Source organism: Miniopterus schreibersii (genome assembly GCF_964146895.1).
Source record: "Miniopterus schreibersii genome assembly, chromosome: 8".
Classification (NCBI taxonomy): Eukaryota; Metazoa; Chordata; class Mammalia; order Chiroptera; family Miniopteridae; genus Miniopterus; species Miniopterus schreibersii.
This window is the reverse complement of record NC_138109.1, coordinates 74,463,086-74,489,757: the sequence shown is the minus strand read 5'-3', so window position 1 is coordinate 74,489,757 and position 26,672 is coordinate 74,463,086. Positions and strand designations below refer to the sequence as shown.

At 37.2% G+C, this 26,672-nt stretch overlaps 1 protein-coding gene across 1 annotated transcript; it reads left to right on the top strand.

The window, feature by feature from the left end:
* The first annotated feature begins 502 nt into the window (after positions 1 to 502).
* SNRNP48 (small nuclear ribonucleoprotein U11/U12 subunit 48) lies at positions 503 to 24,817 on the top strand. The gene is made up of 9 exons (XM_081143692.1): positions 503 to 716; positions 3,691 to 3,804; positions 4,061 to 4,121; positions 4,936 to 5,010; positions 11,423 to 11,611; positions 12,039 to 12,160; positions 21,122 to 21,210; positions 21,542 to 21,706; positions 23,831 to 24,817. The coding sequence occupies exons 1-9, from the start codon at positions 561 to 563 to the stop codon at positions 23,877 to 23,879; spliced, it is 1,020 nt and encodes a 339-aa protein (XP_080999818.1). The 5' UTR covers positions 503 to 560; the 3' UTR covers positions 23,880 to 24,817.
* The last annotated feature ends 1,855 nt before the right edge of the window (positions 24,818 to 26,672 follow it).

Here is a 26,672-nt window from a genome sequence, read left to right as displayed (position 1 = left end):
AAAGGAATTTGGGGGACAACTGGGGAAATTTGAATAATGAACCGTATGCGAGACGTTTTGAAATGATTCATTTTCTTAGGTTGGATCATTTATTGTGGTTATGGAGGCAAAATATCCTCATGATGAAGAGATTCATGCGGACGTTTGGGGGTGAAGTATCTGCAACTTCCTTTCAAATGCTTCAGCAAAAGTCGTGAGGCTGCGCAGGTAGGTAGCGTGGGAGAAAGCAAATGGGGCCAAATGTTAACAGCTCCTACGCGAACGCTCACTGTGCTAGTCTTTAAACCTTTCTTTAGATATAAACTATTTTTTAGACGCTTATGTGGGGTGGTGACGCCGGTCAGGGGCGGCCGGGACAAACGCGCCCGGCGGCAGTTACTACGGCAGCGCCGTTTGAAAGAGACCGGAAAACGCCTCACAGCGACAGCCCCCGCCCGCCCCAGGGCCCTCCCGATAGGCGGTTCCAGTCACGTGACGGGCTGACCCCGCCCACAGCTCCCAGAAGCCTGCGCGCGCCGCCGGGTATCCCGCAGCTTCCCTCCGGCGGGCCGGGTGCGGCCATGGAGGGCGAGCCTCCTCCGGTGGAGGAGCGGCGGCGGCTGCAGGAGGAGCTGACCGAGTTCGCCGAGAGCTGCTGTCGGAAGCTGGAGGAGGTGACGTCGTCCCTGGGCTGGAGCCTGGATCGGCTGGACCCCGAGGAGGAGGAGGCGGCCGAGGTGAGGGGTGCGGGGAGCCCTTGGGGGCCCTGAGCATGCGGTCGCGGGCGGTGGAGGAGTCCATGCCGGGGGCCCCCGCCGTGCGCGGAGCCTGGGGGGCTCCCAGGACTCGGCTCGCGGCGCCCCTGACGCCTCCGGTGCGGCGCACCTCCCGGGGAACTTCGGGTTTAAGGAAAACGTGAGAGTGCTCGGGGTGAGGAGGGCCGGGCAGCGCTGGGGTGTGTTTAGAAAACCGGTGCCGGGGGCTCTGCTAGCACGGCGGCGGCGGTTTGCTTTGTCATCTGTCACATGGACCCCGCGGTTGTACCAGAGGCCGTGTGTGGAGGGCTTGGGAGTTCAGTTCGCCTTTCTCGACCCAAAATTGTACGCTTCTGACCGGGGCAGCACCGATTCTAGAGTTACGAAAGGGTATCGCTAAGAGATGGTGGCGAGCAACGCTGCTGAACGTTAGAACTGTCCTGCAGAAATGTAGGCAAGTGGATTAGAGTGACCCGCTGTGATTTTTTTTTTAAAAGGCGTGGCAGGAAGGAGAGTGTTCAGGTGGTGGTGGGTAGGGGGCGAGGTCTTACGGGTCCTGTTCAGCCATTTTAAAGAATCTATATATACTTATTTTTTAATGAGAGCCATGGGGGAGACATGGAAGCATTTTAAGTCAGGGCATATCGTAATTAATGTCTACTTTTTAATAACATAATGATTGCTTCCATTTCTTGAACGCTTGCTGTGTCCCAGGCCCTGTTTGAATTGCTGTATGTATATAAACTCCAGTATAACTTATTTAATCTTCACAATAGCTTTGTGAGAGAGGTCCTGCTACTATACCTATTTTACAGATGAGGAAACTGAAGCAAAGAAAGGTTAAGAATCTTGACTAACTTAATACAGTCAGTAAGTTGCAGACGTGGGGTTCAAACTCTGCTGCAGTGTGGAGAATGGAATGGACAGTGAGACTAAGCGGAGAGGGGTTTGGGGAGGTAGAAGAAGGTTTAGGGGGTATAAGTGGTGATGGAAAGAGACTTGACTTGTGGTGAACGCACAATACAGTGTACAGATGATATATTATAGAATTGTACACTTGAAACCTATATGAGTTAAAAAAAGCTTTTTATTTATTGATTGATTTGAGAGAGAGGGGAAGAGAGAGAGAAACATCTATTTATTGTTCCACTTATTTGTGCATTCATTGCTCTATTCTTGTATATGCCCTGACCAGGGATTGAACCCACAGCCTTGGCATATCAGGACAATGCGCTAACCAACTGAGCTGCCTGGCCAGGGCCCTGAAACCTATATAACTTTATTAACCAATGTCACCCCAATAAATTCAATTAAAAAAAGTAAAAAAAAGGAAGTGGCAGTTAGTCAATGGCTATTGTAATCCATGATATCTTGAACTGGGGAAGTGGTAGTGGGGATGGATTATGTGGAGGGATTTCAGAGTTATTTAGGAGTAAAAAGTATAGGTAGGTGATTCATTAGATGTGAATGATGTGGGAAAAGAGGCAGGTATCTGCTTGAGCAAGTAGGACCTTTTACTGAAATAAGAAAACACAAGATGAACAGATTTGGGGTCAGCAGACAATGAATATGAAGAATATATTTTTGGTCATGTTGAAATTTTAGTGTCTTCAGTGTAAAGTATTCAAGAGAGAAACAAGGTCTAAATTAGCTATAGATTTTGGGAGTCATCACTATATATAGTGAAAACTGAAGCCATGAGTTCTTCTAGTAAGTATATGTCAAATGGCACAGGCCACTGGTTAGACCTACATGAGGCACCAACATTTAAAGGGAATGGGTAGTGAGTGGTACACATACACAGCGGAATATTATTCAGCAATAAAAATGAGGAAATCCTGCCGTTTGCAACAACATGAATGGACCTTGAGGGAATTACGCTGAGTGAAGTAAGTCAGAGAAAGACAGATACCCTCTGGTTTCACTTATACATGAAATCTAAAGAAACTCCAAACAAATGAATAAACAAAACAGAAACAGACCCATAGATGTAAAGGACAAGCTGATGGGAGTTGAAATAAGTAAAAGAAAATATATGCTTAACCCAGGTGTATAAGATGCCTCTGAAAAAAAAATAGAGGAGGACAGGTCAAAGAAGGAAGTCATCTTTAGAGGAGATCAGGTAGAAGGAGCCAGAGAAACAGAAGTAGAAGGAAAAGTGTATCAGGGTGATGGAAATAGACAGTTGGATTGTGACCTTCTAAGCATTCAAATATTAAAATATTTATCTTTATTGATTTCAGAGAGAGGAAGGGAGAGGGAGAGAGAGAGAGAAACATCAATGATGAGAGAGTCATTGATCGAGCCCGCAACCGGGGCATGTGCCCTGACCAGGAATCGAACCCCGATTGCCTGGATCCTAGGTCGACGCTCAACTGCTGAGCCACGCCCGGCCGGGCAGCATTCAAATATTAATAAGGACTGTGGCATATGCTTTGACTATAGTAGCAAGAAGGTTGTTAGTGACCTACTGGTGGGCAGGTGAGGTGGTTGGTGCAGTGAACATGAACAAATCTTTCAGAGTTGGGCTTTGATGGGGTGAAGAGGGGGCAGAGGCTATATGGGGGAGGTGTACAGAATTATTTATTTATTGCCCTTACAAGAGGATATGTTTATTGATTTTACAGAGAGAGGGAGGAAGGGGGAGAGAGAGGAAGAGAGGAACATCAGATTGGTTGCCTCCTGTATGTGCCCCAACCCGGGATCGAACCTGTAACGTAGGTATGTGCCCTGACTTGGAATCAAACCCATAACCTTTTGGTGTGCGGAACTGGCCACGGCTTTTTTGAAATTTTTAATATGCACATGCACTCAAACAGGGTGTTGGGAGAGGCCTGCAGAAGAGGGCATAACTAGATAGTATCACTTAATAAAGTAGTAAACATTTAGTGGTACAATTACTTAAATCTTTAAATATCGTGTTCCTTTTTCCTTTGATTCTGTTTGATTTTTATAGGATGAAGTTGTGATGTGCCCTTATGATTCCAATCATCATATGCCTAAATCGTCTTTAGCAAAGCACATGGTGTCATGTAGATTGAGGAAACTGGGCTACACCAAAGAAGAAGAGGTACCATATATTTATTATGTGTGTGTCATACAATTCATGCATAAATAAATTCATAGTATATGGAAGGTATAAGGTGAGGTTTTCTGACATAAAATAATAGTCATTTCTGGAGTAGAATGGTACTAGCCTAGTTTCGCACATTATTGCAAGAGATATTTAAGTGATACTAATCTATTGTTGGTTTATGTCAAATCTTAAAATAGTTAATCATCTGATCCTCAAGAACACTGAGTTTTTTGTTTTTCTTATTGTTTAGGATAAAATGTATAATTCTGAATTTTTCTATGAGAATATGAAGATACCTTCAGTCACTTTGAGTAAGTATTAACTTAATAGATAATAATTTTAAAATGTCTTACTATCTATATGTATTGATAATTCATTTTTGAATATTCAAGAGAATGGACTTTATAAGTATGCTTATGATTAAGGACATTTTGTACCTTAAGAGAATGTAGGATTGATTAATGTATAGTGAAACTAGTTTTTGTAATCAAAGTTAAAGACCAGGCTTATAATAGTAGTCATTGAAAACCCAGCAAAACTTTGTACAGTAGAACAGACACCTTTCTTCTTGGGTATAACAAAAATCTGGCCACACAACACAGTTTGAAGACAGGACTGAAGATGGAAATGAGTTCCAAGAGGTTGAAATCTTGGGCTCTAAAATCAGAAGGCCCTGATTCAGCTCCTGGTTTTGTCGCTAACAGATATGTGACTTTCCGCAAGATAATTAACCTGTTTGTTGCCTAAATTTCTTTATGAAATGGGGATGGTGGTAATAGCACTTTGTGAGGATTAATTATATGATATATGCAATATTCTTAGCATAATGCCTGACACTTAGCTGGGATTCAAGATACTAGTTATTGGCTGCTAAAGTTTGTAGCGGCTACTGCTGTGCACTTGATTATAATGTTTTCTGAAACACTTGAACTCTGGTTACTGACTGGAATCTAGCTAGATCTGAAAGAATTCTGCATTCAGATTACCTAGGCAATGATGTGGGTGTTTCCTTTCTTAAGATTCTTATAGGTTTGTTTGTGTCTAAAGAACTTGGATTGGAAACCAGTTAATAATCTAATTGTGGACACTGATGATTCATACTGTGTTAATGGATTTTTTTGACAGATAAGGACTCACAATTCCAGATAATTAAACAAGCTAGAACCACAGTTGGAAAAGATGGTGATTGTTATAATCAAAGTAAGTGGCATCCTAGTTTGAGCTAAATAATGAGTCAAACTATTTTTCTCCCACAAGCACATTACTAATTTTTAAGAAAAATATTGTGGAAACAATTGCATGGGAAAGGTTAAGTTTTACTTTTAACATTAGACTACTGTGCTTGGTGTCACTTTATTTGTTATATATTTTCTGCTCCAATACACAAGTCTCACTAGGACACTGTCTTAGCTGGGGTTTCCTGCTCTGGAATTTCCTAATAGATGAGATTGCCTTGTAGATAATTCTTTAAATTATGATTATTTTGTAAATAAATCCCATTTAGTGAGACTGTTTTACCCTAGGTTTCCTCTCTCGAGGATTAGCCCATTGTTAACTGTAAGAATATTGAAATGCAGTAAAAAAGGAAAGGCTGAGGCTAAAAGAGATTAGTTTCCACAGCTGCCCCTCAGTGTAAAGCACAAACACACAGAGTGTGTGGTACAGTTTCAGAGGGTTTGTGGATCGTTTCGTGCCCAGTTTTGGAGCTGGGTTAAGAGTTTCTACCTGGGACTTAGTTCAGTAGAGACTAGGTTAGAATTTTTAAGTGTGATCTTTTAGGAAATTGAAAGAAAACTTAATCCATTAGAAACATAGAAGGTAAATGAGTAAATAGATTTCATAGATTTTTGAACCTAGATAAACATCTAAGCTAAGCTTGACTGGCTCCTTTTACAAGGATTCGAGTTGTCCTTTGACCCTTCTGAAGGAGCTTTCCCCGGACGTCTTACCTTTTTCCCTCACCCCGCTTTTTGGCCGAATCACATTCACCAGCCCGTTGTTACGATTTTTCTCCCTTGTTGAAGTCCAGGGTCTTAGCCCATTTCTCTAAGTGAATATCTGGGCTTTGTTCCCCCCCACATTGCACGGTGGCTTTGAAAGGAGGAAGTCCTTACCCCTTGGTCTACATTACGTTGGTTCCTTACAGCAGCCAGACACACGTGCCTTGCATTTCCTGTTTTGAAGCTCTTGTTTTTATGTGCTTTTGTGCTAAATTCCAGGGGTTTTGTTTTTGTTTTTTGGTTTTTTAACCCTCACCCAGCCTGTAACCAGGGTATGTTCCCTTGGCCAGAACCGAACCCAGGACCACTTAGTCCCTAGGCCGCTCTAACCGCTGAGCAGGCCAGCCCAGGCTAAACTCTTGGTTTTTCTCCCAGGGAGACGTTTGACTTCCTCTTGAAGAGGTTACTGAGCTGTGATCAGTGAAGCTTTTTTTTTTGTCCCCTATTGTTGGTTCTACCCATTGCCCCTGTTTAGTTAACCAATTAAAAAGTGAGAGGATCTTGTTTTTTTGGAGGGGTTACTGTTAAAGGATTTTATTTGACCTTACCTAGTTAGCTAGATTTACTGAATTTATATTAGAGTGTAAAGAGAACTTGGAAATCATCTAATCTGGGGTGTGCTTTTTACCGAAAAGGAAACAAACCCTGACTGACAGATGATAAGGTTCTGGTGTGTTTGTTCTAAAGGTACTTAATACTTTTAAAAGATTTTTTTCGAAGCCCTCTTAGATGTTTTATTACTCCACTGCAAACTTGTGATAGGCTGGACGAGCATTTTCCCCTTCACGGTAGGTGCAGAAGTAGAGGTGCATATAAGAGAATAAACAGTCCTTTGCTAGGTAATAGCAAAGTTGATCGAGAGCAAGTTCTGAATTTTGGCACAAACCCTGCACTGAGTTATTCTGCATTCTGTTAGAAACTCTACATTTAGCTGTGTTTGTGGATTCTAGGTGCTTGCTCACATATCTTCCTTATTTATTATGTCTGTCGTGGTTGAGTAGGAGAATATCATGAGCTACAAATCTGTACCTAATGCTACTGTTTATACTGTTCATTGTTTATTCTGCTTTGGGTAAGCCTATTTTAAAGAAAGAAACTGGCTGCTTGGCCTTGTACAAATGGCAACTTTTCTGAGTTTTTACTTTCTTATCTGTAATATATAACTATCTTCTGGAGTGTTTAGAGCAGTAAAAATAGTGAATGCTAAACTAGCCTGAACTAATAATTGGTAGCTGTTATTGTCTAAGCAGTTTAATTTCTAAGCAAATTAATGTATAGAAAGCAATATTAAGATACTGATATGGGTGAGAATTACATATATGAGTAATTTTTTAGAACATTTTCTAATGTTCTGAGTTTTTTATTTATATAACAGTAATAGGCAGATTTTGATTTTGAATTTTTGCACTGACTTAAATTAAGATTTAACTGTTAAGAAATATTTTTATATGATCTGTAATCCTCTTTAAAACTATTTTCCATCTTGTGTAGAGTTCTGCATTTTCTCAGCTGAGATTACTTTTTGCTTACTTATGTCTTAGACATTTTTCTCCAGGACAGAAATCTCTTTAATATCTTATTTTTAATGTATTTACTTTGAAGGAAGACGACTAACATGAACAATTTTCCATTTTTCCATGTAATTTATATTTTTTTGTTATCCACTGAATTATAAGTCTTTTCAATGAGGTTATATTATGTTTTAATTTTATCAGTCTTATTAGGTCTTAATTCATTAATCTTTGTGAAAGCTTAATAACTGTTAGATCCACTTATATATTTTCAGATATAGTTACTTTGGTTAATTTTATAACCAAGATATTAATTTCAATCATAAACAATCATTTTATATTTAATGGTTTATCTTTTTCCTTCAGTATTAAAGATTCAAGTTGCGATACTTCAGTTTCATGACATATACAGTTGACCCTTGAACAACATGGGTTTGAACTGCACTGGTCCACTTATACGTGGATTTTTTCCAATAAATACAGTTGGCCCTCTGTATTTGTGGGTTTCGCATCTGCGGGTTTGGTATCTGAGGAGGATACCAAAACGGTATTTTTGATCCATGGTTGGGAATCCAGGGATGTGGAATGCTGACTGTGTATTGTTCTACATCATTTTATATAAGGACTTGAGCACCCACAGATTTTGGTATCTGTGGAGTTTCCTAGAATCAACCCCCTGCGATACCGAGAGCTGACTGTAAAGTTTTTAGGGAGTGAAATTATACGAGGATTTTGACTGCATGGGAAAGAGGCGGGTCAGCGCCTCTAACTGTCGCTTTGTTCAAGGGTCAACTATATTTGAGTCATGGCCCTAATTTGAAGATCAGGGTACTATGGCTAACGAACTGTAAAGAGACAGGATTAGAGGGGTTCTAGAGTTAATCTGTTCCCACTTGTGAGACTTTGGCAAGTCATTTTGCTTCTGTGGGCTTTTTTTTCTTTATCTCTAATGTTAAGAAATTGACTCTGTATGAATTCTCCCTAAAATTCAAAATATGTATCTCAGAAACAGTGTACCTCTTGTTAATACTTAATACTGTATCTCATACGTTTAAGATGCCCTATGGTGGCACAAGTGACAAGGAAGAATTGAGAATTAGTTATTTAAAAGTAGATTAGAGTGTTAGGTCAGGGTGACGAAGTTTCTGGAGATGGTTAGAAGTGATGGTTGCACAACAGTGTGAATATACTAATGCCAATGAACTATATACTTAAAGATGGTTAAAATGGTAAATTTTATGTTATGTATGTTTTACCACAATTAAAAACTATTATACAAAAATGTAGATAGAAGGTCACAGAATTGATATGATTACAGCACATTGAGATGTACTCTAAATCATAGAAACTTGTGTTTGAAAATTTTCATTTTATGGAAATGTAAGCATATTTAAGTGTGTTTACCCTTTTTTTTTTGTCAGAAATATCTATGTTCTGAATGACTCGAATGCAGTTTGTTGTTTAACTTTTCCTGTACTTTTTCTTTTTCAGTAATTGGGGTGAGTATAAAGAGGAATTAGGAACCTGAATGTACTCCTTATTTAAAGATATGCAGTATCCTTTTTGCAAATGATATCCTTTTAAAAGTATCATTCAAATTTCTAAACTTTATCTTAGTTACTGTCACAATATTACAATCTTGATTTGGAATTTTAGTTGAATTTCAAGGAATTTAGGTAATACATACAGGAATTTAAGATGAATAAAGAAAACTCCAGTATATTTCAAGAAGGAAATTATATTTCTTTGTTCGAAAATAACAGACAAAGGTTTACGTGGCACTTGTTCATAACACAGTCATGCACTGCGTAATGATGTTTTGGTATGCAATGAGCTGCGTAGATGATGGTGATCCATAAGATTATAATGGATCATAAGCAAAAGTTTGTGATGTTGAAAGAAAAGGCTGGATCCAACTAGGATGTTGAATTTACTGTTAGTGCTGGGTGGTTTAAATAGACAAGGGCGCTCAGCATGTTGTCTACCTGCCCTGCACCCTCCCTCTGGCTGGGGCCTGGAGTTGGTGAAGGAGTGAGGGGAGCGGGCTGGGGAGGGGGGCAATCCAGGAGCTCTCTGCCCCACCCCTGCACACATGCACTCACACTCCAGCACACACTCACTTCCCTTCCTTCTTGTGGTTTCTCTTTGTGTCTCTTTCCCCCCAGTTCCATTTCTAACCCCCTCTCAGTCTCTCTCACTTTTTCTGTCTCCCTTTCTTTTTCCCTCCTCTCTCCTCCCCCTTTTATTTTCATCTCAAGCTTTATCTGTGTCTCTTTTGAGCTCTACTTCTGCTCTCCCTTTTCTCACCCCTTCTGTTTCTCCCTTCTTCCCTCCCACCTCCTTATATCTACTCTCTCTTTCATGGTGCCTCTCTCCACAGCCCTCCCCTGTCCCCCCAAGCCAGCGCTCACACACACATACTTAATTTTTTATACAGTATTTTTACTCTACCTTTTAAGGTTTAACTATATTTAGATACATAAATACTTACCATTGAGTTACAATTGTCTGCAGTATTTAGTATAGTAATAACATGCTCTGCAGGCCTGTAGCCTAGGAGCAATAGGCTGTACCACAAAGCCTAGGTGTGTAGAGGATATACCATATAGGTTTGTGTAAGTGTACTCTGTGATAGTCCCACAGTGACAAAATCGCCTAACAATGCATGTCTCAGAACATATCCCCCTCATTAAGTGGCGCATGACTGAACATCAGTGTTTTCTAATTCTAATTTTTCTCCCAGATTTTAATAGCCTATATTCAAAGGAATTAGGTTTATCAAAGCTAACTCATTTTTATATTACAAAATTAAATGTTTTAACATCTGGCTGCACAAAAGGGCTTTTCCTGGTGTCTGTCCGAAGTGGAGTAAAGTTGACTGACTTGAAAGGGACTCTTCCTCACTAATTCAAAATCCTTTGACTTGTACAAATGGCCATCTATAGCAGTTAAACTACAGACTCAGATTCATTGGAACTATCCTCTTAATTTGTAGACAAATGTAAAGCAATCTTTTGTGTGTGTGTGTTGCAATGCTTAGTTCATAGTATGCTTTTGTTTGATTTATTTTTGTGTGTCTTAGGAATGTCAACAAAGTTATTATCAAATATAAGTATCTGGGAAGAGCTACTGATTTGACATTGTTCTATAAACCAGAGTTATTACTGTAGGGTAACCTAGTAAATATTAATAGGATGTATTTAGTAGCTCATGTTCTTTGCATTAGTAAATAATGAGGTCTGGGACTATCATTTTAAATTGCTTTATTTACAGTTACAATAATTTTTTTATTTCTTTGAGAAAATTTGAATCTCAAAACAAAAATTTTCTTCAGTGTTTAATACATCATATCAAGGTATTGTATTTACTTTTTTTCATTAATGAGCAGATTTTAGAAAGTTCTGTAACTGTTGTGGGGGCACTGCTGTTAACTTTTTTCAGTTAACTTGGTTAAGCCGATATGCTTCCTCTTCAAAAAATTAAAACAGGTTATTCTCAATGTAATCTGTCTTTCTCTGGTCTGAGAAAGTGTGGGATTTCTGCTACTTAATTGTTTTTCGTCCATAGCTCTGAGTCAGTGTAGAAATGGGCTATATTTTGAATATGGAACCAGCTAGCTTGATGTCTCATGTGAAAAGGACTTTTTTTTTTAACACATTTTTCATATTTCCATAATTTATTTTCAAAGGAACTATAATGTGTATTACCTATTAAAAGTCCCCTCCACCGCAGCTTTTATGGGAAAAAGCATATAAAGAGAAAGGAAGTTAATATCTACTTTTATAATATGGGTAGCCTTTGATTGTTACCCAAAAGGTTTTCTTTTGAATATTGTCTTATGATAATTACTGCCTGCCTTCATGGGATCTTTGCTGGAGAGAAGAGCGAATATCCACAGTATATCCTTTATGTGAATGTAGCATTCAGGATAGAGTCATTGTTGATCACTTTCACATAGATATTTTGTAATTTAGGGATTATTATGAAAAAAAACTGTGTTAATAACTGCATTACTATAGCACATGTTTATAGATAAGTGGTAGATCTTAATTCCACAATGCTTCATGTATTTTTATTCTTGTGGTTTTATTTTTACTTTAGGAATTTATTCTTCATTACCTGTTGAAGTGCCTCTGAATCACAAACGATTTGTTTGTGATCTGACCCAAGCCGATCGTCTTGCCCTCTATGATTTTGTAATTGAGGAGACAAAGAAAAAGCGCTCTGATTCTCAAGTTATCGAAAATGACAGTGATCTCTTTGTAGACTTGGCTGCAAAAGTCAATCAAGGTTTGAGATGACTCATAGTTTTCTATTTCTTAATTGTCATTCCATTCTTCGAGTATTACGAAGATGATTTTTCAAGCCACTTTGGGTAGGAATAGGATGGTTTTGTATCATCTGGTATTCACATATAATAGATGTTTACTCAGTAATGAAATTTTGCTCTCTGATTTTTACATTAAGTATAGTTTCCTTCTGTGAAAATGTTACAGCTGTGATGTTACTTTAATGTATGCACCTAAACACTTATGTTCAACTGATGGCTAGAGAGAAGGAATGATATAAAACTTAGCCCATTTATATAATGTGGAATTTTTAGAATATTTTTGTGTGCTACATTGAAATGTGTTGAAATATGATTGTAGTGGTCTTCCTGCCAATTTATAAGAATTCAAATGTTTATAAGGATATATTTATTTTATTTTTTTGTTAGATAATAGTCGAAAAAGCCCAAAATCTTACCTTGAAATCCTGGCAGAAGTAAGGGATTATAAAAGAAGACGTCAGTCCTATAGAGCTAAGAATGTTCACATAACCAAGAAATCGTATACTGAGGTAAGTATCTTTAAGCTGTCGAACCTGGTTTGTAGTTGCTTCATCATTTGCAGACCCACCCCTTACCAAACAAAGGCTTTTTAGGGTACAAAAACTTTATATAAAGAGGTTGTACAGTCTTTAAAAAATACCTACTTTAGAGAAAGTGGTAAGAGGATTTTGACTTTAAATACACCTGGGCTTAAGTTTTCATTCTGCTGTTTATCATTGCTGTTTGACTTGGACAAGTTATTTGAGCTTTTTAAGAATCATTTTTAAAAATTTTGTCACAATACAGACTTTTCAGGGTTGTTATAAGAATTGATTGAGATTATACATGTGGAAACAAATTGCTCAATAAATATCTGTGGTTTATTTGCAGAAATTTTAGTGTGTTTTTATGTACTCTGCTAAATATTTGGGCTAAAGAAATGTCTTGGTATAAATTATATATAACTTATATAATTATATAATATATTATAAAATTATATAATTACATCACTCTCTTGATGTCTACCTAGATTTATTTTCAGATGTCATTTAGTGGGTAGAGTTGGTGAATTTTTTGGTACATGAATTTACCTTGCCCAGACTTGAAATAATTTCCTCATTGAATCCCTAATTGTTTCCACATTATTTCTTTCTTTTCTCTATGATTTCAAAGACCTTCCACAACCTGGCCTCATTCTATCAAACATTTTCTTTTGCTTTAGTCAAGCATGTCTCTTAAACTATATCTGATTTACATAGCTTTATTCTTACCTCCATGTCCTAATACATGTTGTTTCCTCATTTGAAATGCTCATTTTGGTGTTTTAATTTTTCCCCATTATATAAGTTCCATTTGTACGTTATAATTTGACATCTGTGGACACTACAAAATGATCACCCCAAAAAGTCTAGTTACTATCGTCACCACACAATTGACCACTTTCTGTCTTTCACTTAACCTCCTTCCCCTCTGCAACCATCAAGATCTTCTGCCCATTTTTAAACTGGGTGGTTCGTTTTTTTTGTTTTTGAGTTGTGTGAGTTTTTAAATACATTTTGGATATTAACCTCTTAGCAGATATATAATTTGCAAATATTTTCTCCCATTCAGTAGGTTGCCTTCTCTTTTTAATGATGGTTTCCTTTGCTGTGCAGAAACTTTTTAGTTTGATGTAGTCCCATTTGTTTATTTTTGCTTTTGTTTCCCTTTTGTTTGGAGTGAGAGCCACAAAACCATTGCTAAGACCAATGTCAGGGGGCTTACTGCCTATGTTTTCTTCTAGGAATTTTATGGTTTCAGGTCTTATATTCAAGTTTTTAATCCATTTAGAGTGAATTTTTGTGTACGGTGTAAAATAATGGTCTAGTTTCATTCTTTTGCATGTGGCTGTCCAATTCTCCCAACATTTATTAAAGTGACTGTTCATTCTTTATTTTATGTTCTTGGCTTCTTTGTCATAAATTGTGCATATATATATATGGTTTATTTCTGGGCTCTCAATTCTGCCCCATTGGTCTGTGTGTCTATGTCTAAGTACCATTTACTATTTTACTTACTATAGTTTTGTAGTATAGTTTGAAATCAGGGAGCATAGTACCCCCAGCTTTGTTTTTCTTATTGCTTTGGCTATTCAGGATCTTTGTAGTTCCATACAAACTTTAGAATTATTTGTACTAGTTCTATGAAATAATGCCGTTGAAATTTTGATAGGGATTCCATTGAATCTGCAGATTGCTTTCGGTAGTGTTGACATTTTAATGATATTAATTCTTCAAATCCATTTATCGTGGTTCTTCAATTTCTTTCATTGGTGTCTTACTGTTTTCAGTGTACAGGTCTTTCACCTCCTTGGTTAAATTTATTCCTAAGTATTTTATTTTTGATGCAGTTGTAAATGGGATTGTTTTCTTAATTTATATTTTTGATAGTTTATCATCAGTGTGTAGAAATACCACAGATTTCTGTATGTTGATTCTGTATCCTGCAACTTGACTGAGTTCATTTACTAGTTATAACAGTTTTTTGCTGGAGTCTTTAGTGTTTTCTATATACAGTGGTACCTCGGTTTTCAAATGTAATCCGTTCTGGAAGACTGTTTGAGTTCTGAAACATTCGAAAACCAAAGGATCAACAGCCAACAGCTAGGCCTCAGGATCTTGCACTCAGGGGAAGCCGTGTGGCATGTTTGACTTCTGAGGTGTGTTCGAAAACCGAAGCATTTCTGTCTCAGTTTACTGCATTCGTAAACTGGAATGTTAGTAAATGGAGACGTTCGAAAACCGAGGTACCACTGTATATAGTATCATGTCATCTGCAAATAGTTTTACTTCTTTCTTTCTAATGGTATGCCTTTTATTTCTTTTTCTTGTCTAATTGCTATGACTAGGACTTCCAATACTATGTTGAATAAAAGGGGTGAGAGTGCACATCCTTGTCTTGTCCTGATGTTAGAGGAAAAGCTTTCAGCTTTTTATTATTGAGTATATTATATAAGTTTGTTATTAGGTTGAGATACTTTTGTCTGTAATACTTGGTTGAGAGTTTTTATCATAAATGAATGTTGAATTTTGTCAAATGCTTTTTCTGCATCTATCAAGATGATAATATGATTTTTATCCTTCATTTTGTTAATGTGGTGTATCCCATTGATTGGTTTATGCATGTTGAACCATCCTTGCGTACCAGGAATAAGTCTCACTGTATTGTGGTATGGGATTCTTTTAATGTATTGTTGAATTTGGTTTGCTAATATTTCATTGAGAATTTTTGCATTCATGTTCATCAAGGATGTTGGCCAGTACTTTTCTTTTTTTGTGGTGTCCTCTTCTGGTTTCGATGTAGGAAATGATGGCCTTGTAAAATGTGTTTGGAAGAGTTTCTTTTCAGTGTTTTAGAAGAGTTTGAGAGGGATAGATACTAAATTTTTGAATGTTTGAAAGAATTCATCAGTGAAACCATGTGGTCCTGGACTTTTACTTATTGGGAGGTTTTGGTTATTGATTCAACCTCCTTCCTAGTAACTGGTCTATTCCAGGGTTTCTTTTTCTTCATGATTTTGTCCTGGAAGATTGTATGTTTCTAGGAATTTATCAATTTCTTCTAGGTTGTCCAATTTGTTGGTATATAGTAGTTCGTAAGTAGTCTCTTATGATCCTTTGTATTTCTATGGTAAGTGTTGTAACAACTTCTCTTACATTTTGTATTTGAGCCCTTTTTTCTTGGTTAGTCTAGCTAAGGTTTTGTTGATCTTGTTTATCTTTTCAGATAACCAGTTCTTGGTTTCATTGATTTTTAAATTTTTTTGGTCTCTATTTTATTTATTTTTTTCTCTGATCTTGTTTTCTTCTACTAACTTTGGGCTCGTTTCATCTTTTTTTTTTTTTTTTTAGGTTCTTTAGGTGTAAAGTTAGATAGTTTATTTGAGATTTTTCTTGTTTCTTGATTTAGGCCTGTCTTGTGAATTTTGCTCTTAGAACATTGCTTAGATTTTAATAAGTCATATTTCTGTTTTCATTTGTCTTTACCTATTTTTTTATTTCTCCTTTGACTTTTTTTGATGATCCATTGGTTTATTATCATGCTCTTTAATATCTAGGTTTTTGTAAGTTTTTCCATTTATCTTCTTATCATTGATTTCCAAGTTTCATACCAGTGTGGTTGGAAAAGATGCTTGATATGATTTCAGTCTTGAATTTATTGAGGTTTTTTTGTGGCCCAACATGTGATCTATCCTGGAGACTGTTATGCACACTTGAGAAGAATGTGTATTCTGCTTTTGTTTCCTTATTGGGTTTTTTGGGTCTAGATAATCTATCCATTGCTGTAAGTGGGGTGTTAGAGTCCCCTATTATTATTGTATTGCTTTCAGTTTCTTCCTTTAGGTCCATTAATATTTGCTTTATATATTTTGGTGTACTTATATTGGGTGTATATATATTTATAAATGTTATATCCTCTTGCAAATTGTCCCCTTTATCATTTAGATAGTGCTCTTCTTTGTCTTATTACAATGTTAGTTTTAAAGTCTCTTTTATCTGTGTATAGAAACACCAGCTTTCTTTTTGTTTCTTTTTGCATGAAATATTTTTTGCATCCTTTCACATTCAGTCTGTGTGTGGCCTTCTGAAGCGAGTCTCTTCCAGGCAGCATATACATGGGTCTTATCTTATCCATTCAGCCACTCTTGTTCTTTTGGTTGCTGAATTTATTCCATTTACATTTAAAGTAATTATTAAACCAGGCCGGCATGGCTCAGTGGTTGAGTGTTTACCCATGAACCAGGAGATGAAAGTTTGATTCCCAGTCAGGGTACATGCCCGGTTTTCGGGCTTGATCCCCAGTAGGGGATATGCAGGAGGCAGCCTATTGATGATTCTCTCTCATCATTGATGTTTCTATCTCTTGCTCCTCCCTTCCTCTTTCTGAAATCAATAAAAACATATTTAAAAATAAAGTAAATATTGCTAAGTATGTATCTATTGCTATTTTGTTAAGTGTTTTCTGGCTGTTTTTATATTTTTTCCGTTCCTTTCTGGCTTTCTTTACTGTTATGTTTAGAGTCCTTTTTCATTTTCTTTTGTGTGCGTTATGTTTTTTCTTTGTGGTTACCATGAGGATCACATTGAATATCCTATAGTATACAGTAGTCTCTTTTAAGTTGATAGCAACTTGAACACATTCCAAAGCTTTGCATTTTTACTCCCCCCGCCCACGTTTATATTTCTGACAACACATTTTATATCATTATATGTTTTCCTTAATTAATTATTGTAGTTTTAGTTACTTTTACTTGTTTTGTCTTTTAACCTTGATATTTGCTTTATACATAATTGATCTGCTACCATGAACTCTCTAAGTTATTGCTTATCTGGAAAACTCTTGATTTCTCCTTCAAATGTTACCTTTCTGGGTAGAGAATTCTTGGTTGGAAATTTTTTCTTTCAGCACTTTGAATATGTTACGTCACTCCCTTCTGGCCTATAAAGTTTTTGCTGAAAAAAATCCACTGATAGCCTTATGGGGTTTGCCTTGATGCTCTTAAGATTTTCTCTTTATCCTCAAGTTTACCGTTTTAATTATAATATGTTTTGGTGTGGTTCTTCTGGGGTTCATCTTTTTTTTTTTTTTAAATATATCTTTATTGATTTCAGAGAGAGGAAAGGAGAGGGAGAGAGAGAGAGAAACATCAATGATGAGAGAGTCATTGATCGAGCCCACAACCTGGGCATGTGACCTGACCAGGACTCAAACCCCGATTGCCTGGATCCCAGGTCGACGCTAAACCGCTGAGCCACGCCCGGCTGGGCTGGGGTTCATCTTATTTGAACTCTCTGGGCTTCCTGGACTTGGGTATCTGTTTCCTTTCCAAGATTAGGGAAATTTTTTGCCATTTTTTCTTTAAATAACTTTTCTGGCCCTTTTTCTCTTCACCTTTTGGGACCCTTATAATGTGAGTGTTATTCCACTTGATGCTGTCCCAGAGGTCTCCTAAAGTATCTTCACTTTTTTAAATTATTTTTTCATTTTGCTGCTCTGCCTGGGTGTGTTTCATTGCTTTCTCCTCCTCCTCACTGATTTTTCCTTCTACTTCATCCAGTTTGCTGTTGAAACCCTTTAGTGTATTTTCCAGTTCAGTTATAACTTCCACTTGGTACTTTTTTTATACTTTACATTTCTTAAAGTTCTCACTTTGTTCATCCAGTCAATGAGCAGTTTTATGACTATTACTTTGAACTCTTTATCAGGTAGATTGCTTATCTCTGTTTAATTAAGGTATTTTTCTGGGTGTGTTTTGTTCTTTCGTTTGAAACATATTTGTTTCCTCATTTTGCCCGACTCCGTGTTTGTCTATATATATTAGGCGAAATAGTCCTGAATGAGTGACCTTGTGTAGGAGATGATTTGTGGGACCCAGAGACACAATCTCCTCTTGCCACTAGAGCCAGGCACTTAAGGTGCATCCTTGTGTGGGCTGTGCTTACCCACAGCTTGTGGCAGGGCCAGCTGCAGTGAGATGGGTGGGTTGCAGGGTGCTCATCTGGCCTGACTGTGGTGCAGCTGCTGCGTGGGGAGGGTAGGGCTTGGTAAGCTTACCTGGCTGCTCATAGTGTTGTTGCTGCTTGGGGTAGGCAAGGCACCAGTGCTTGCCTGGCCTGGTAGTATCACGGGGTGGGAAGATCACTCTACCAGTGCTGGGAGGCTAGAGGAAGGGCACCAAATATGGCACAAACCAGTTTTGTTATCAGCAGGTTAGAATAAGATTGCAAACATGGTGCCAGCCAGCGCTTCTGTCCCTGGGGCAAGTCTTGGCAGGTTCTTGCCTCCCTGGCAGCCAATTTAAGTTTAGTAAGTGGGTCTCCCTCACTTATGGTCTAGGCTTTTTCAGGGTGTTGCTTTGGCTCTAGATCTCAAGTTGAGTGGGTCTGCACATGAGCCCTTTAAGAGCAGATTCTCCATTCCCTACAGTTCTGTGTTCCTCCTGAACATAATCCCCATTGTTTTTCAAAACCAGACATTTTGGGGGCTCGTTTTTCTGGTGCCACATCCAAGAGTTGGGGTGCCTAATGTGGGGCATAATCCCTTCAGTCTTTGAGGGGGAATTCATATTTTTTGGGGGTTTCTTCTGGTTGTAGGTAGGTCACCATGCTTGGAGTGGAGACTCAGGTGAGACCATGTCTCTGCCTCTCCTACCCATCTCTATGTATCTCTTTTATCTTTTGCTGTGGCGATACCGTTCCTCTAGCTCTCAGGTCCTTTTCAGGAGAAAATTAAATTTTTTTTATCCCTGGGAGGATGTGAGTTCAGGGTCTTCCTGTGCCTCTGTCCTGAACTAGAATCACTGTTTTAAATCTTGATATCCACTCTTTCCATGAGGTGCTAATTGACTCTGAGATGTACCCTGGCTTAATGCACTTATGCTCTGCACCACACAGCTTAGCACCTAATTTTTTGCTGTTCTTTTTGCAATTAAAGTACATATATGTGTTTTAGACTTATCTCTCCCAGTAGAGGTCTGGGACCATGTTATACTACCTTAGTGATTTTTACAGTCCCTTAAATACTTGATTGTACATCATTTGTTTCTTCTCTAGTCTCATAACTTTGTGATCAAGTTTGTGTTGCTGCTGGTGTTTTTTACAATTTTATGGTTAACTTTTTATTATGGAAATATTCAAACATGTCCTAAAGTGGATGGAATAGTCTAATGAACTCTTACGTACCATCACCCAGCTTCAGTAGTTACCAACATTTGATCTTGATTTATACTCCCATTTACTTCCTGTTTCCTCCACCCTGTTGGGTGGTAATTTTGGAAACAGATCCCAAATATCTTTCATCTGCAAATGCTTCAGTATTTACAGTTCGTTCAGTTATCTCTGGTCAGGGCTTTTTCAACATTTTATCCATTCCTGGCTTCGTTTATATCTTATATAATTTTTGTTTGCTCTGAACTAGAACTTGAACTTTAATTTCAGTAAAAATTTATTACATAGTGCAGTTACTATGCATAACATACTGCTGTGGGGTATGTAAAGATAAATGTATGTAGACCACACCCTTAAGGAGCTTATTTAGTTTAAGAGGTAAAAAAGACCTTTCAAAATACAGATTATGGTAAGTGCTAAAATGAGGTGAGATCAGAGTGTCTGGGAGGAGGGAATCAGTTTTTTAAAAGGAAAGATTGGTGTAGGCTTCATAGAGAAGATAGCATTTGAGAGAAGGGAGAAGCAGAGAGAGGGGTAAATGAATGTCTGCTTATTAGCTCTTTCTGTGTGGCGGCTCTGTGGAAACCACGTCCAGTGACATTTGGCTTCACAGAGCTCACAGAGCTACTACTCAGGGAGTTATGTAGGGAAGTGCTAGAGCTGGAATTGGAATTCAGGTACGCGTGACTCGTCACTCCCTTAGGTAGACTCTCACCTGTCCTAGATTTTCCGCAAGAGGCTCTAGTGGAGGGGGGGAAATGGCGGATAAGGATTTTCCAGGAGGAAGGACTACTGTTCCTAAAAATAAAGTGTAGGAGTTTTCCAGAGACCCATTAGTAATCCAGGGTGGCTAGAACTTAGGGATTTTGAAAGAGTATCCCATAGGAAAGAAGGCTGGCTTCCACTATGTGGTACAGTAAAGTTGGGGAAGGCTTAAGGGGCTCTATTAAGGAGTTCGGACATTGTTCCATTTTACTTCAGGAGCCGTTGAAAATTTCTTTCAGGTGGGGAGAAAAGCAGTCAGACCTGAACCGTAGTGTGTGTCTCTGACGTTGCCCCTGGTTTCCCATACCTTTCTTCCTAAAGCTTTCCTAGTTAGGCATGTGGGAACCAACTGTAACCTTCTATTTAAGTTTCACGATACAATAGATAAATAGGAAGGAAAAAACTTTTAAATGGTTCTTAGGTAAGTGATTCGTAGTCTCACTGGGAAAGTATCTGTGAAGTAACTATAATGTTTCATGTTTTGTCTGTCATCTTGACTTAATTATAAGGTTCTTTAAAAAGAGTTTTATTTGTAAATAATCTTGTATGTACAAATAAATTGCAAAATTGAAAATAGTTTAAAGAACTGTGTTCTTTGTACAGATTACTTACTGTTAACATTCTGCTCCATTTGCTTGTCATGTGTATTCTCTTTATCATTACATTTGTTGTTCTTTCTGTCTCTGTCTGTACATTAATTTTTTTCTGAACTGTTTAAGGGTTACATACATCATGATCCTTTATCCCTAAATACTATTTCCTAAGCATAGGGATATCTTCTTACATAGTCATAGTATAGTTATCAACTTTATCAAATTTAACATTGGTATACTTTCATCTACCATTCGTATTCCAATTTGACTATTGCCTTTTTAATGTTTTCTAAACAGCACCATCCCACAGTTCACTGTGTCTTTGCTTTTTATAAATATTTGATTGTCAGCAGTTTTTTTCTAGCATTATAGTCTTAATTTTTTGAACAGCTTTCTCATCTGGAATTCTGTGCTTAACTTTCCTAAGGTGATTCGGGATGTGATAAATGTGCACATGGAAGAACTCAGTAATCATTGGCAAGAAGAGCAGGAAAAAGCAGAGGATGCTGCTGAAAAGTATGCCATTGTGTTTTTCGGTGAAAATACTCTCTTTTTAAACTCTTACCTATAATTGTTTAACTAAATTTTAGCATTTCGAAGGCCATTAGTAGCACACTAGAATTCATTAGAATGCTTATTGTCATTGCTCAGGATTATTATACCAGAATTGTAGAACATGTTATAAAAACTATGCTTCTTTGCCCTCTTATATGGAGCGTAAGATTATACATATTTATTTAGATACTGTATGTATCATTGGTTTGATACAGAATATTGGACTTTAGGCTGGTCCATGCTGAAGACCAGTGGATAAAGCTAACTGATAAATGTTCCTTCTATGTTTCAGGAATGAAGAAAGGCGATCAGCTTCAGTAGATTCACGGCAGTCTGGTGGAAGCTATTTGGATGCTGAGTGTTCACGGCATAGAAGGGACCGGAGTAGGAGCCCACATAAACGAAAAAGAAATAAAGATAAAGATAAAAGTTGGGACTCAAGAAGAAGGAAAGAGAGGTAAGTCTAACACTGTATCATCCAGTGATTAATTGTTTACCTTTAAAAAGTAGACAGTTTCTTCTGCTATAGACCATGTTGAAAAAATAGATTGTGAGAGTAAATTATGGTAAGGAGAGTAAATAATTGATGAAAATTCTTAATGTTCGTCCTGTTTCAGTTCAAATAACCACAGCTGTGGTGACATAGTGCTCTACATGCCTGATTGGATGTGGGTTTCCTGGTTTTATTATTTTCTAACTCAGGCGTATGAAAGTAACGTCTAGGTAGAAAGTTAACTCTGTTAGAAAGGTGTTTGCTTTTTGTCTGCTCCTGCCTCCAACTCTCCCTCTCCTTTTGTTCTTTCTTTGCTTATTCCTCAGTTATCAGGCGTATAGTGTCAGAGAGAAGATCGAAACTTTGATACCAGTTTTGCCTTTTTGAATGTCCCTGATGAAATTTCGATACCTGAGAGATATGAACTAATGTTAAAATAATACATTTAAAGCAGTTGAGGTCTGTTCCTGCATTTCAGCCCCTTACTGGGCATCTGCCTAGATCTCCTATAACTGAACTTACCTTTTTCTCAGTCTGCTTCTCTTTCCCCAGGTTTTCTATCCTGGTTAATGAATGACCGTCATTTGTTCACCTAAGCCAGAAATCAAGGAGTCATGTTAGATATTCCTCTTTTATTCCTTACCATCTGGCCTTAATTGCTGTCAGTTCTGCCTGAAGATACCTCATACATACCTTCTCTTCCTCTGTCATTACTGCTATCCATCTGGGAAATGATGGTAGCTTTCCTAATAGTTCTACCTGTCTAGACGCTTGTCGCTTATGGATCCATTCCTACCCTACTGCCACAGTGAATTTTCACCTTTTAAAACTCTTCAGTGGCAGAATTCACATTCCTTAGAATGGCTCTCAAGATCTCCGGGATCAGGGCATCTGCCTACCTGTCCTTGTATTTTGCTACTACCCATCCATCCATGACATGCAGATAGCTAATGCTTTAACCAGCCCAAATTACTACAGTTCCTCATCTGCACTGTGCTACATCTATACCTTGCCACATCATGTTCTGCTGCCTAAATTTTTTTAAAGCCTGCTTGGTAAACTCATCTTTTTAGACCCAGCTTAGTCATACCCATGAAGCCTTTTTTCACTCACTGAAATAGAGCTAATCTTTTCTATTTTGTTACCTGTCTTCCTGGCACATACTTTTTATTGAATTTAATTATTATCCTACCAGGCTGTGAGCTCTTCAGGGGCAGGCCCATGTCTTCTTTAGTATTCTGTGCACAGTGCTTGTCTCATAATGCGCTCTCAAATGATATCTTGTCTCTCCAGGGCTTCTGGTGATCAGGAATTAATAAGGCTTATTGGTTTAACAATTTTGCTTATCTTAGTATCATTCAGTTCATGAGTTTAAAGCTAGCTATGATTTAGTCTTTCTCTTATAAAAATGAAATATTTGCTTAGTAATCCATTTTGATTAATATAGTGAATGACATTTTATAATAATTTTACACAATTTAATTTTTGATTAGCTATCGGACATCCTGCTCTTTAACTTCTTTCTGGTTTGTTAGTGCTTGTTCCACTTAAGTAAATTTCGACATGTCTGATCAATCCCTATTGACTTAAATACATTAGCCTCAAAATCTAAACATGAATACTTTTTCTTTTAGGGAGGATAAACTAAGTAGTAGCAGGAAATATTTCTCAGTAGCTAATCTTTGATACTCCCCCAGAGAGAGAATGAATTGTGGGCAGTTGAGGGAGGAGCCAGGAAAAGGACATCAGACAGTTTCTGAGTTTCTCCCCTGACTTTAATATTCTACTTGCTGTGAATTCTCTAATCATCAACCGTGTACGTATATTCAAAATTAAATTTAAAGTGGAACTCCAAAGTGCAGTTTTTAAAAACTATTTTGTTTATCCCCATCTCAGTTTATTCCCTTTGATTTAATGATGTAGTTTCTATATTTACTCTTTAAAAATCACTTTTCAGTTCTAAGTCATTTTAATTTGTTCTGGTTTATATATGATGTAAGTATTTTACTGATGAATTATTATTTTAAAGCTCTTCTATTAAAATGTTCATCATTTATGACAGTTTTTTTTCTACCCCTTTCATTTCAGGGATGGGGAAAGACATCATAGTCATAAAAGAAGAAAACAAAAAGTATAAATGAAGTACTCATGCATATATTAATTATGGTGATGCCATGGTAACCAATATGCTGATATTTTCATAATTGCGTTGAGTAGGAGTATGTGTTTATATGACCTGTTCAGTGCTCTAGTCATTATTTTTCAGTAAGTGCTTATGTCTCAAGCCATGAGTACACTGTTATGCCCCATAACTCTGTTTTTTGTATACTTTAATAGATGGTTGCTTCCTATTACTCACCTTTTTTTTCTTTTTTGATAATTTATCAGAAAATTCTTTAATTAAAGTTAGTACTTAAATTATATAAATAATACGCGAATGCATTCTCACTGTAAAACTTAATCCTACAGAACACCACCCTCCCTGGGGCTGCCCCGTGGTGACTACTATTTACCACTGCACTGGTGAGTTGTGATAGGGAAAAGCAACCTAAATACCTGTCTGGAGGGAAAGGCCTGCCTAACTAAAATGCACTATAGTAATATAATAGATTATTTATATCAGATTTAAAAGAAATAAACTTTATATTAACGTGGATAGATCTCGGATACATAATGTTAAGTGACAACAGCAAGTTGCAGAAAAAATATGTACAAGTTATATCTTTGTACAAAACCATACTATATGTTTTCAATGGCTATTTATGTATGTAAATATATTTTTAAAGGTCAGAAGAGTCCATACCAAACTCACAACAGTGATTATTTGGGAGAGACAGTATAATTGGGAGAGATAAGGGGTGGCAGTGAGGATTGGGAGAGTAGTCAAAGGAAACTTTAGCTTTATCCATAATACATTAATTTTTAAAAAATAACATATTCATGGTTGTTGATTAAAGATTGTCATTTTCTTTTTTGTAAATGAACTCTTAAAAATATACTGTCATTTTGTTTTTTTGTAAATGAAATTTGTTGAGGTATTGTGTACGTAAAATAAAATGCATCCATTTTAAGTGTATATTTCATTGAGTTTTTACCAACTTATACACCCTGTGCAACTATCACCTCAATCAAGATAGAGAACATTTCCATCTCCCCAAAAAGTTCCCTTATACCCCTTTCCACAATCAATTTCTCTACCCCCAGCTGTAAGCAACCAGAAATCCTCTTTTTGTTACTGTTGATGAGATATATTTTTCATAGAATTCATATAAATGGAATACTACAGTATGTACTCTACCTTCTTCCGCTCCACTTATTTTTGAGATTAATCCACGTTGTTGTGTCAGTAGTCTATTCCTTTTTGTTGCTAGTAGGGTGTTCTGTCATATGGTAGATCATTCAGTGAAACTTGGGCATTAAGTGTTAAGCATCTCATGCCCCGGCCGGTTTGGCTCAGTGGTTGAGTTTCAGACCCCCGGACTGAAGGGTCCTGGGTTTGATTCTGGCCAAGGACAAGGACACATACCTTGGTTGCAGGCTCCACCCCAGTCAGGGCTTGAGTTGGAGGCAGCCAGTCGATGTTTCTCTCCTGCATCCATGTTGATCTCTCTCCCTCTCTCCCCCCCGCCCTTCCACTCTCTCTGAAAAGCAATGGAAAAAATATCCTCGGTGAGGATTAAAATAAAATTTTTTTTAAGTAAAAATAAATGTTAAGCTCCTCATATCTGAATATTGGAAAACTAACTTAAAGATTCCAAAGTAGGTTCCAGATAGAAATGAAACCTTAATTATTTCACTATGTAACTGACAAAGACAGAAAGGTTGACTGGATTTAGATCAGATTGGCTGTTAGGTTTCAGGTATAGAAAACAATTCTCAAGATTTTTAAGTTGGAAACAGGTCACTTGCCAATATGAAGTCCTACTACTTGCCATTTTACTTAATTTCTAAATATCTAAAATTCAGATTTAAAAATCTTAAAAACAAGGACTTTGGAGTTACCTTAATGGTGAGCTATATGAAATTGCAGCTTTTGTAAATGATTTGAATGATCAACAGTTTCATACAGTACAACTTAATCTATAATTTTATTTTTCATTATGGTTTTAATTATTTTACTAACTGGAAGAAACTAACGAGTAAAATTAAAAGGCATACTTGGGTGTTTTAGTAGAAGAGAAATAAATGGAAAGGGAGAGTGGAATGGTGGGATTATGGAAAAATAGGATAGTATGGAAAAAAATGATCTAAAATGTAACCAGAGTTACGTTTAAAGTCCAAAATTTTAAGTATAGTAACTACTGCAGACTATCCAATAAGATGTGGAATTAGATTATAAGAGGTATTTGTTTGATCCTTGGACGTATTAATTTCCCATGCGTACCTGTTTGTGTTTTGGACTTCTTTATCGATATAACCCCCATGCCTAGTATATAATAGTTAATTTATTTTAAATTTTGACGAGAGCATTTGCAGACTCATCACCTAACATCTAATATTTTATTCATTTGTTGCCTGGCTTATTTCCTTTGGCATAGTGTTTTCAGGGTGCATCCATGTTGTAGCATGTGTCAAAATTTCTTTTTTAAAATTAAATATTTCATTGTATGTATATGTCATATTTTGTGTGTCAGTTCATCAGTGGATGAACAAGCGTTGCTTCTACTTTTTGTTCCTTCCACACTGGTGTGAACATGGGTGTAAAAAATTTGCTTGAACTCTGCATTCAGTTCTTATGAGTGCCTACCTAGAAGTGTAATTGTTGGGTCATAAGATAACTCAATGTTTAATTTTTGAGAAACCACCATACTGTTTTCCACAGTGTTTGTATATATTTTACATTCCCATCAGCAGTGCACCAGGGATCCAGTTTCTTTACATCCTTTGCAACACTTGTTATTTTCTGGTGTTATTTTGTTTTTTGATAATA

Coding starts and splice junctions, on each gene's coding strand:
- SNRNP48 (XM_081143692.1), top strand. CDS start 561: ATGGAGGGCGAGCCTCCTCCGGTGGAGGAGCGGCGGCGGCTGCAGGAG. Junction 5,011..11,422: donor TGGTGATTGTTATAATCAAA/GTAAGTGGCATC, acceptor TTTTTACTTTAG/GAATTTATTCTTCATTACCT. Junction 12,161..21,121: donor CCAAGAAATCGTATACTGAG/GTAAGTATCTTT, acceptor AACTTTCCTAAG/GTGATTCGGGATGTGATAAA.